The sequence below is a fragment of the Haplochromis burtoni genome, unplaced genomic scaffold (assembly GCF_018398535.1).
Source record: "Haplochromis burtoni strain Fernald_Lab_line unplaced genomic scaffold, NCSU_Asbu1 Contig_149, whole genome shotgun sequence".
NCBI lineage: Eukaryota > Metazoa > Chordata > Actinopteri > Cichliformes > Cichlidae > Haplochromis > Haplochromis burtoni.
Window position 1 is genome coordinate 161,143 of NW_024582510.1, and position 12,474 is coordinate 173,616.

Consider the following 12,474-nt stretch of genomic DNA (forward strand, 5'->3'; position numbering starts at 1 on the left):
CATAAATAAGTGCAAGTATATTATTATTATTACGTGTGCATGGCGCTGAGGGATTGTCCAAAGGAGTCCTGAAGTGATCCTCCTCACACAAGCACACCATGGATCCTTCCTCTTCTGCGACGCTGTTGGCTGGGCAAGGGAAACACTCCTGCTGTCTGGACGACATCTTGTAAGAGCCAGGTGGACACGCTGGAAAAGAAAAGCAGTTTTTCAGATATGTCCAAATTACGTGATATATCACATTACATACATTTTAAAAAATATATGTAATATATCCTTTTGGGAAATGAACACATGAAACACATATTGCTATATCAAGGAACTGCACGTTCACAAGATAATTCTGCAGATATGCTAACAGTTTAGAGCCTTTTTTTAATCACATATGCACCTCTATTTCACTAAGCACGTTAAAGCCTTTGAAAAAAACGAGAGGGAAAATTAAGAATGAGTGTAGAAAAATGAGAAAAGCCAGTGAGACCTCAGTGAAGTATAGATGAGATAAAAGATAGGATTAGAGCAGAAAAGTAGAGGAGACTTTGGCTAAATCCATCTGACAAACACAATTCTCCCATTACATGTGATCGGTGGACCTGTGCAAATGGCATCAAAGTCTGCAACTGGAATGAACCAGCTATGCAAATGAAAGAAAACCAATGGATCGTGCAGGCACAAAGCTCCGAAGCCCAAGATTTTTTATTTCATTGTGCTTTTTCTCCCCTTGTTTCGCCTTATTTGGAAGTTATCCCAAAGAATGCATGAACCAAAATACAAAAGGTGAGAACGTGGACAAAGGTGATAAGTACTCATGACCTTACATGTGTAAGAGTACACACCATGTAACAGAAGCTTATCAGTGCAAGTGTGACAATGGGCGTGCATAAACACACACACTCAAACTCACTGAGAACAGCTTATTTTACACTCTCCCTGTATGCAGTTTCATTTTCCACTTGCCGTGCTTTTGTAGCAGGTGATAATGGGTGTGAAATCAGGCAGCCAGCTACCGCTCCACGCTCTGGTCTCCTCTCTTCTGAGACTGTATTCTAAACAGCGGGTCTACATTAACAGCTCTAGTGAGCTTTCTACCCCTCTCTCCCAGTCTTCTGCTCGTTTTCCATTCTCCTGCCACATCATTCTTTCTTATTCCTTTCATACCTTTCTTTGTCCTTCTCATTTTTTGTTTCATCATCGTCAGTCTTGTTAGGTTCCAACTTTGGAGGCATGTTCATTTTTACCCAGAGTGAGAAACTAGTGATTGACATAACCAGTTAGTGTACATTAAATTAGTTTACAGATGGTAGATACTGGTTTTGAGAATATTTATGGACGAAATACTTGGTAACAAAGGCCTTAGCCATGCAAGTCTAGGGACTGGTTGTTAACCCCCTGGCAACCTCCAGTTGCTAGGGAAAAATGTGAATTCCACACCCAGATCACGAGTGGTTGCTAGGTGTTTATCTCCAGGCGAAATCGCCTATAAAGAGGCTCCTTGTAATTGCTTTGGTCACTAGCAGTTTGCTGTGGTTGCCTGCAGTTTGCATGGTACAAGTTTACTTGTATAGAAATAATCACCATTTACTCTTCGAGTTGTAGTGAAACTTGAAAAAGTGCGAGATAACCCAGGAATGGAGAATGTTAGCTTCAACGTGAAAGTTGTGTTTGGAGAGTAAACTGCAAGTCTTTGCTTTGTTGCCATGCAAACTCAGGCTTCTTTGCGACCAGCTTCAAACTAGTGGCTGCCAGCAATCTCATCAACCAGCTGCAGAAAGTGAATAGGGAGCTTTAGCAATCAGTTTCAGAAGAATTACCAGCAACCTGTACCAGCTACTTGCAGCTAGTCTGAGGGTTAGCAAGTCATAATAGTCCATGTGGTACATGGTAAATGGACTGGTACTTATACAGTGCTCTTCTACTCTAACTGAGCACTCTACTACAAGCCTCATTCAGTAAATCATACACATATTTTTTCTAAATCAAAGCACCTTGTCTAACATCGACACACTTTGACATGCAGAAAGGAGAAACTGGTGATCAACCCACTATCCTTCCAACCCACTTTACCTCCTGAGCCACACCTGCCCCGGCCCTGAATTTCCAAGAAAGATTCTTAAACATTAAAAGATGTTCAATTCACATTCTTGGGTATGTTTACTTGAAGAGCTTGAATAGGAAGTAGGAGATATCATGAGCCCCTGGAACCATGTTATCAACTGTGATTTAAGGCAACAGTGCCCTGTCTGAATTATGTGATAAAATTTATGGGATTTATGGGAAATTACAGTTAAGAAGACAGCACTTTTCCCACCTGCAGTATTGTGTCACACAGTCAGTAATGCTGATATATTTGTATGTGACACAGGCAAATTGAACACAAAAGCCTTCCCCTGGCTCAGACCAGTCTGAGAGTGTGCACGTGCCTGTATACCTTTGTGTATGCATGTGTGTATTACAGCCCTGTGTGGCATGTTCGAGGCTGTAAGAACCTCGTAATCGACTTTCTAATGTCTGTCATTACACAAAAAAAAGCCTCTCGCTTTCAGCTCAAAGCACAGCCAAGCATGGGGACATAACAGAAACACACACACACCCTGTCAAGCAGCACTGAAGTAGACTCCCTTTGTTCCTGACTGTGCTGCCACTATCCTTCCCTTCGCCACAGCAAGAACATCAAGTGTGAATAGCACCTAAATCAAGGCAAAATTATGCATAGATCTATGAGAACAGAAATGGGTTTTGCATTTTCTACCTATCATGCTTAAAAGCAGGCTAGCCATATGGCTGGCTGCAGTTCTGACTTATCTCTTCAATTCAGCATGGATAGACATTTCGCTGGCCCACGATGGAAATGTGTGTCTAATGATAGGGGTGTATCAAGACAATATGTGCAGCTCAGATAACAAAAGGAGCTGGCTTTGCATGATGCCCGTCATTTTCAAGGGATTCAAAGGGTCGCCAAAAGCCAGTGCCAGAGAAGGTCATGTCAGTCAGCATGGCCACAAGCCATCTGCCAGTTGGAGAAGAGGAGTTAGTTTAAAAGGCATCCAGCGGTGAGAAAACAAAACAAAAAACTGAACAAAACAATGGAGATACTTGTAATGAAGAGTACTCAAGAGTACTCATTTGGTTTTTCTCATCTTTAAATTGCAAGGTGTATAAATTTAAGTGGAAATCAGAGTTTCAGTGGAAGTAAAGGAGAGTGGGTGGTTAGAGAACTAGAGAGACAGAAGGAGAGATCTGCCAGGACAGCTGGCAAACCAACTGATCAATTTGTCCTATGTGCTGACTGGGAGCCTCAATTAAATGAAACACGGCGGCAAATGTATGCACGCGCACGCGCACACAGAGGCATATTTCTTCAAGGTGTTATGATATAGATATGCAGTGACATGCCAGGTCCTTGGGGTGGGGGGTAGTGGATGACACGGTACGCCAACTGCTGTGAGAGATTGTTCGGAGAGACAGAGACACCAACAGACAAACAGATGGCGTGTGAGAGACAGAAAGACAGTAGGCTATGTACTGTACTGAGAAAGGACATTAAACAGGGAGGGATAATAGACTCCTTCAGACTGACTGATAGACAGAACAATAAACACAGGCATGGAATGCATACAGATGAGAAACACACTGAACGAATGAGTGACAGTGTTAGAATAAGGTCATCTATAGTAGGAATATATAAAACAGCAGAAGTGCTCTGCTTGCCATAGGAGCTTATCGGTAGTTAGAAAATAAATATAGGAATATGATTGCAAAACTTGTTATCAATCTTTCTTAGAAAATTCATTATTACTCTGACAGTTTGAGATATGCCAACAGTTTTGCCATCTAATGAATAAAAAGTAAAAGGCCAAAGAATCCACATTTCAATGAGCTTACAAATGACTTTAATAGACTTTTGTCTTTGTGGGAGGAATCAATTTATAGTTTGCCCTTCTCTTTTATTTTCTTTTTCCTTTCTTTCCTCTAACCTTAAACATGCCCATTAATAAGTCATGAAGCACTTAATGCAATACATGTGAGCAATGAATTGTTTCTTTGCCTCTCTGACAGCACACATTAATAAATATTAATAACCCTAAAAGAGGTTTACTTTAGACCTTTGTGTGCGCACACAGACACACATTTGCACGCAGCTAAAGCCCAAGAGAGATTACACATAGACATAACGTGACGATTTTTTGCAGAGGTTTTCAAGGAATTGAACAAAGTATGATAGTCAAAGGGGTAATGGTATCATAGAGAGATGAGGATGTGATTCCAGCAGTTGGAAATCAATAATTGAGAGAGCTTTAATTCAGATGAGTGCTCCCTGTGTAGCTGATGGTGATTTGAATTCTTTAGGCTTCCTTAACATCCAAAAAATTAATTCTCATTACCATCTTTTTACACACACACGGACACGGACCTACGCGCACATACGCACGCACACATGTAAATCTGCATATCCGAATCAGAGAAGTAGGAAGGTTGGAGAAAAATGACTGATTAATGTGTTTAAATGTGTCGTGTTAGGTCAAATTATTAAAATGTGAACTGATGAGGTTAGGGTGAGTCAGACTGAATTGGACTAGTTGAAATTGGACAAAAGTAGATGGGGTCAGTCTCATTCCACATGATAGATTGGCTGAAGAGAATGAGATATGGACCATACTGGATCAGAAAAAAATGTTGAAAAATACTGTTTCAAGCTAAGACGTTGGAGCTTAGGGGGAAAAGGCTTGGAAAGTTACCAGTGCAACTCTCCAGACTGAAAAATAAAAAGACTCTTAATACCCTGGTCAAGGCTCATGAACAGTATGTGTAAATTGTGGGGAATTTACGTGTATAGTGCTGTGCAAGTCATTCTTTGTTTTTTGCCAGGAAAATGGAAAATAGGTGTAGTAACTTACTGAAAGGAGCCAAACATAAATGTTTACACATACTATGTAAAGCAAAAACTGAGTTTGTACAATTGAAGAGCTTAAAAATCAATATACCCATCTTCAACACAGCCTGAACTCTCTAAGGCTCTCAGGAATAGTTCTCCAGGCTTCCTGAAGGACATTCCAACTTCTTTAGATGTTGCCTGGGGAGACCAATCCATGACTGACAATGTTCTGTTATGTGTTTCAGGAATGCTTTAACTGCACTGGCGCTGTGTTTGGGCTCACTGTCATGGTGAAAAGTGAAGCTGTTCCCAATGGGATGAATTTCCTGTTACTTGTTAGCATGTTGGATTACACTGTGTGGCAGGGCGTGGCCTGCGGTGCAGTGCAGGGAAGGCGGACGCACCTGCACGGCATCTGCAATCACGCCCCGCCGACTTAAATATTGTACTGGGTCCTGTGGTTGGGGTTGTTGTGGTAATGTTGAGCGGGCAGCGGGAGAGCTGCAGCTCTGTGTGCATTGTGAAGCAAACGTGTGTGACAATAAAAGGATGCAAAGCATGTTGAGGTCACCGGTTCTGCCGTGTATGTTTACACACTGTTAGATTGGATCACAATCTAACAGTGTGTTCTTATTTTCATAATTCGATCAATTTTTAACAAGCTGGCCCAACACCCCTAGCTGAAAAGCAGGTTCAAACAATGGCAAAACCTGCTGGACCTTGTCTTTATCTTCTGTAAATCATCATTAATGATGATTTGAACCAAAATTTTCAATTTGGATTCATCATTCCAAACATCACTCTGAAATCGGTCACGGATAAGGACTAGACTGAAAATGAGTAAAAGGGCAGCCAGTGTCTGAAGAAAAAATCTGAAAGATCTTCAGAAAGCCTTTCTCTTAAGACAAATTTCCAATAATTACGAGAAAGTTTGTCTCCCTGGAAGCAAAATATAAAGAAATGAGAGGTGATCCAAGACTTGTAAACAGTTCTGTCCTTGTATATTAATAATTAAAAGCTTTAAAACAACTCATAGGGATGAACTATACAGGTTAGGGTAAGACAAACTAAAACAAAAAACAAAGAAAAACAACTTTAAATCAGTGCTTCTAATTTAACATAAAAAAATTCCTCTCATTATATTTTTAATGTTCTATATTTTTCTCTTTGTTTCATGTTGGAAAAATTAATGTTTTGACTTTTTGAAATGCTCTATCAAGGAGTAAGACAATGGTCTTCTATGGCAATAAGGAAATAATACTTAGTATAGAAAGCTAAAAATTAATAAACCCCTAGAAACTTGTCTGTTGCACAAGGCCCTCTTCAAAAAACCCGCTACCACGTCATCGGATCAAACTGTAGTGTATCATATTCACAGTAAGCAGATTTTCTGATTTTATAGTTTGAAATTAAGTGACCGATGAAAAAAACCATTTCGTGACCCTTTCCATGGCCTGCTCTTTTGGAAGATACAATTTTCTCCTGAACTAACATGCAGTGTCATAACCTGTCTGCGTGTCTAGCTGCTTTGAAGATATGACCTAGCCTTGAATTACAGCATAAATCCCTGTTATTAGCTCAAAGTAAAGACCTCATTCAAGTCACCCACTGACTGGCTGCTGCTTCACAGTGTAATCGTGGAGAAGGCTCTGAGCCGTGCCATTCAGGTCAATGCTTTATCGTTTTATTCTCTGTTCTGCCCTGGTTACCGCAGACTGACATCACACAGAGAACACAGGAGAATAACTAGCGAACAATGCCGCCAGGGGTATTAATGTCAGCCGTGCTCTGTACAAGCTTTGCGCTGAAGACATGTCTAATTCTGCATGTCAAGTGCAGCATGTATACGCAGTGACAGACACATCACACGCAAACAAAAGCACACAATTACTCACAGTTGCGAATGCAAAACTCCCACGGATCCATTCGTTGGCTTTTTCACACAAGCATCCGCTTCAACGCCGAACATTTAACAATATCAAAGTGGTTACATCACAAAATAGACACAACAAAGAGCTGTCATGTTACATCACAGCAACAAAGAGCCAGGCCTGAACAGTTTGGATCAAACAGAAAATTCAGAGAGAATCAGCCAACATAATACAGCACTAGGGAATCACAAAAATGTATGCATAGTCATGGAGTTATAAGGTCATGCATCTATTTTTGTGAGGCAAATGTTTGTTAACGACATTAACTTTTCATTCTAAAAAACAAAAAAAAGTTTCCGTTCTTGGTGGTGGCACGGTGGTGCAGTGGTTGACACTGTTGCCTCCATGCAAAAAAGGTCCTTGGTTTGATCCTCATGCCTATGTGGGTTCTCTATGAGCTTCTTTCCACAGTCCAAAAGCAAACAGGTTAGCTGGTGATTTTAAATTGTTAAAGTCACTGCGATAGGCTTTAAACTGACCCCATAACCCTAAACTGCTTACTGAAACGCAATGGATGCTAGTTTTTAGTTGCACTTTAATAATAGATTTTGAATGTAAGGCTTCTAATGATGTATGCTCACTCACTGACTTTTTTCATTGCTAAAAAAAAGGTTCCTTATTGCCAGGCTATGACTTTATTGTACTTGACTTTTAATAATAAAATTTACTTAAAATTTGACATTGCTTAATATACCCAGGATTTCTCCTTGTGGCATTGAAAATGGCAAATTATTTTTTGTGATATTTGAATCAAAGTCAGAAATTTCAGTGTGATGACAACACTAAGCCAGACCGCATTCACAATTGGTATAACATTATGGAAACAAGTGTATGCCAAAATACCATATTTATTACTGAAATTAATCAAAAGAGGCATTCCCCATTTTTATGGTCTTTTATATAAAAAAGTCATAAAGAAAATTGGATGGCATGAGTATTTATATCCAGTTTTATTCTATTTTTAGTTGCCAAAATACTTCAATAACTATGAAAGATATCAATCAAATGGTGGCACACAGACAAATAGTGAGGCGACTGCCAAAAACTAGGAAACCATGAATGAAAACACTGACCCTCTACAGCAGAGTTAAATATACTCCTTAAGGTGAAGGGACAGATGCGTTTGGTGTTCTAAAAACAATTGGAAGTCAGTTATTGTGGTTTAACCCAGTGATATTGCACACTTTATTGCAGGAAGCTGTGCTGCTGTGGCAGAGGCTCTGACACAAAGCTCAAGGAAGCAGTTAAGGTAATTTAAAAACACTCCGACTCCCTAAATTGCCACAGTAGCTGTCAAAACTCGATTCCTTCACAAAGTAATTACGTCGTCATAACTCAACACAGACATGGTGCACACATTTTACATTCAAATGTAAGCTTTACAGTGATAGAAAGTTTCCGTTTTGAATAAATATCTCAAGAACAGTAATAGATGTTATAAAGTCTATCATTCTTGCTCTACATGTTTATTGAGGGTGACAGTAGCCACATTGTAGAATGACTGCAATAAAGACAGAGCATCACCAAATCCACTGAGTTTCATCCCATGCTAACAAAATAATGCTGAATATATTTAAATCTGTTTATGTTTAAACCACTTTATCTTTGGGAATATGGGCTGTGAAGTACTTATCTTTCTTTTTAGTGCTATTTCCCATTGCCTTAAACTATATATATACATACATACATACATACATACACACACATATATATATATGTGTATATATAATTCATATATATTAATATGTAGATTGCATATTATGGCATGCCATTCAATGTTAAAAGGGGGCATTAGATTGATTTGATACAAAATAAATCAGATATGTTTACATGAATGTGGAAATAAACAGATGCATTTTATTTTACCCACACAAGTGATTGAAGTAGACAGATGTCCGTAGGGTGCATATCTGTATTTTCTGAACACATACTGACTCACTTGGCTCATGTGCTGAAATGTACAAAAAACCCACCATACACACATAAACACAGCAGACCATCGCTGACTGTTGACAGATCCTGCTCTTCTTTTCTCGTTTCCGTGTTTTTGCCACTGTCTTTAATACCCATGCTACTTCGACGTTTACCTTTCTCCCATCTCATCTTCTGAAATAGCTCTTGACTGCTATCAACTCTGCTCCCTGCCAAACTCTGCCCACTCCCCCCACACACACCCATCCCTTCCCCGACTCCCCTCTATCATGTTTGCTACCCTCTCTTTCTTTTTGTCCATTATTTGCCATCCCTTCTTTTGCTCCAGCAATCATTTTCCACAGGATTTATCAGGGGTTCTGGAACAAAAGACTGAGAAGGAACAATTTCTGGATGTTATTGCCTCCTTCTCTCCTCATCTTGTGAACATTTGCACTGCTCATATTTGAGTATTTAGCTCTTGTTCTTATCCTAAATGACTACCATTAAGTACACTTTTTTTTGTCTCCCACTCATTTTTGTAGAAGGGATGGTGGGCATGGTAGTAAGCTAAATATGGATCTTTTATTGCATGGTTCCCAACATTAACCCCCAGTTTGTTTTCCTTAAATACATAGCTTTTACCCACAATCACACGCACTGGATTTTGACTCTTAAAACCAAAGAAAAAGTCAAATACTCCAAAAATAAAATCTGACTGTTCAGTGCTTTAAGCAACACAAACTGACTTTTATTCACACATTTGATTGGAAGCTTAACTCTTTCTGACAGATGTCTGCATATAAACAACACTGTGTGACAAACTGTAAATATAGAGTGGTACAGTATGTGTTAAATAAGGAGTGATTTAAAGGGAAAAATAAAAGACCGACCCTGGTTTGAAGCAGTCGCTATAATATAATCAGCTCCATTTTTGTGTTACATCTCCATGGCTTAATGGGCTGGGATTTAATCTTTTCTCATCTTTTGGTTTCTATGGCAAACACTGAAAAAAGAGTGCTTTATTAACTTCTGTTTTCATTCAAACCTAATATGACATCATCAACTTAACCCGCAAGCTTTGACTCTCAGGTTGACCCTCATCCAACTGACCTCATCCTTTAAAATCTAACTGTAAAACCACTGAACATCATTTCAGTCGTGACTTTCTCACCGTTTCATCCTGCCAGGGCCAAGACTTTTGAAGATGTCCTCTCTATCGAGTGTAGTGATTCGTCTGGCATTGTGATAGATGGTTGAATAATGGTCACATGTCATGGGAGGACTAATGATTAGCCTATCAGTGCCACAGCAGAAGCAACATTGTCAATTGGTGTGCTTCTGAACAACAAATTGATGAAGATAAATTCTTGTTATTTCACCTCGCTCCACTCTTAAAATGCTGCCATTACCAACATGTTGGCTGTGCTATGTCTCAGTGATTAAGTTCGAGATATTGGTTTGTAGTGACTGATTTAGTCAAATCTCCTCCCCCATGGAAAACAGTTAGACTGAAGAAAATGGAAATAGCTGTAGCAAGCTGACAAGCCTGATATGAGGCTATGCTAAACTGTCAGCCTCATCCATTGATTACTGTTATTGGTATACCAGATGTGCGGACTTTTGCTTTTCTTATGTGTGTGTTAGAAGCTTAGCCACATCCTTATCTTAGTAACGTGTCACCTGCACACAAGTCCATACTACACACATACTACTGCATGCATACACACAAGCAGGAGTAGGTGTTATTCGAGGAAGGGGGTTTTGCGGTGGTCCTACGCACAGCTTTGCAGACAGTCGTATACATGTAGCTGATGTATATGCACTGCCACCACAGGGCAGTATCACAAATATCCAGTCTTTGATAATGATGCTTGTGCTCCTTGCCTGCCAAAATAATTATTATATCTTATTATATACAAAGAGCTGAAGTGAAACAGACTGAGCCTTCATACCCACAGATGATTATTACTGTCATGATCACCTTCATATGTGGAAAGTCTCCCACACACTTATCCTTCTCACTTAACATATCCATCACATAACCATGGATACAGCTTGCTGCACAAGACGCGCGCAGTTGAAATTTGGTTCCTATATTGTGTGAACATATTTGTTTACATATGTTTTTGAACAACAGAGTTTCCGTATACATTATGTGCATATCAGCTGCGAGTTGGCAAACAGGTGTGCATATGAATGTCAGCCAATTTCAGGTCGATCGCACACAAAACGAGATCCAACGTTCTGCTCACACACGCGGTTGTGCTGCATGCTCGTGTGTATTCTGTTTCGCTTGCCTGTCACACTCGGCTAAAACACAATTCCTCCATCAAACTGAGAGTGAGGATAGCAGGTAAGAGAGTAATATTGATTTGTAATGCTCCTGAAGGTTATACACACAGCAGTCTTTCAGACACTTACATCTCTCCCCATTTGCGATGGCAATATGTAATGTCATTCTTCACTACTTCCAATTTTTCATGCATAAAAATGCATTTAAATGCATGTCTTTACTGCGAGTATGCTGTGTATAACAACCACAGGCTCAACCACAGTATGGGATGGAAGAAAAAAAAAACTGCTGCCAACATGTGTTTGTTTTTGCTATGGACTCAAAAACAAAGAAATTGTCTAAGAGTAAAATGGGAAAAAATAAACTATTGCAAACACTTCGTAACATAATTCACTGTGACACACGAGTACATTTTAAATTTCCTAAACATCTAATCAGATATGCAACTGGAAACTAATCACATGCACTGGTGGAAACATTAGGGATGATATGGAGAGTAGATGAGAGTTTGTGTTTTCTTGCATGCCACTCATCTTTGTGCGTGTCTGTATGATTATATGCATGTGTGAGTGTGTGTGTGTGTGTATACCGAGTACGTCCTGTTATGAAAATTACCAAGCGTAATCTCCAGCCAGCAATCTGTTGTGGCACACCAGAGTCATTTGATTTCTTTGAATCAGCTATTCAAATCTGAGATGTGAACTTGAATGAGTCGCGCCTTTTAATGACATTCCATTTTCATTTGCCTCATCAGCCATTTTCATTAATACTGTGACCCAGATATAGACAAATGGGCCTGATAAATTTGATTCCCAAGAGTATAGACGAATGAGCAGTGCTGCATATCTTTAAGTACAGTGGAGGAGAGGAAAACGAGGGGTGGCGTGGGGGGGTTGCTGTAGAGCTTTTCGTTCTATCTAATATCTGGTAGAATTGTTAAAGGAGGATGTCAAGGGTAATCAGATAGGCCCTCGAGCCTGGAAGACACACCTATTAGAGTCACTTAGAGTGAACTCGTATAAGTAGGTGCGCATATCTGTGTGAGTCAGTGTTTTTTACGAGTGCCTATAAGAAAGTGGTGTGCATCTTATGCAGCAATTTATGTTCCTAATATGTGTGAAAGAAAGTGTGCTGTTGCATGAATAAACACAAAGCAGAAAGAAGATTAGATGCATATTCCAGTTACAAACAAGCCTCAAGACAAAGACTCTACTTGGTGGAAACAAGTGTAAGCCTCCAGCAGACGTGCGTATACAGAGTTGTCTAGTTTAGATTTTTATAATTTTCTATATGGTTTTCATATAGCAACCAAAATATGAGAAATTCCTTCAGTGTAGTCCATCACAAAATGCACCAGTCGAATCAAACTAGTCTCAACAATTCGATAAGATAGTGTTTTGAGATTAACTGTCTTATGCCATCTGTCTTGGATATTTTCTTCTCTGTTCTTTGTGTAGATTTCT

General features: G+C 39.5%; 1 protein-coding gene across 2 annotated transcripts in view; it reads right to left on the reverse strand.

Annotated features, from left to right (window-relative positions):
• The window catches only part of LOC102303382 (ephrin type-A receptor 7), a 162,982-nt gene that overhangs the window by 54,824 nt on the left and 95,684 nt on the right, over nucleotides 1-12,474 (reverse strand). For both annotated transcript variants that reach the window (XM_014338897.2, XM_042224782.1), the window contains exon 4: nucleotides 34-189. In XM_014338897.2, the coding sequence (XP_014194383.1) occupies nucleotides 34-189 (156 nt within the window). The remainder of the gene's footprint in view (nucleotides 1-33; nucleotides 190-12,474) is intronic.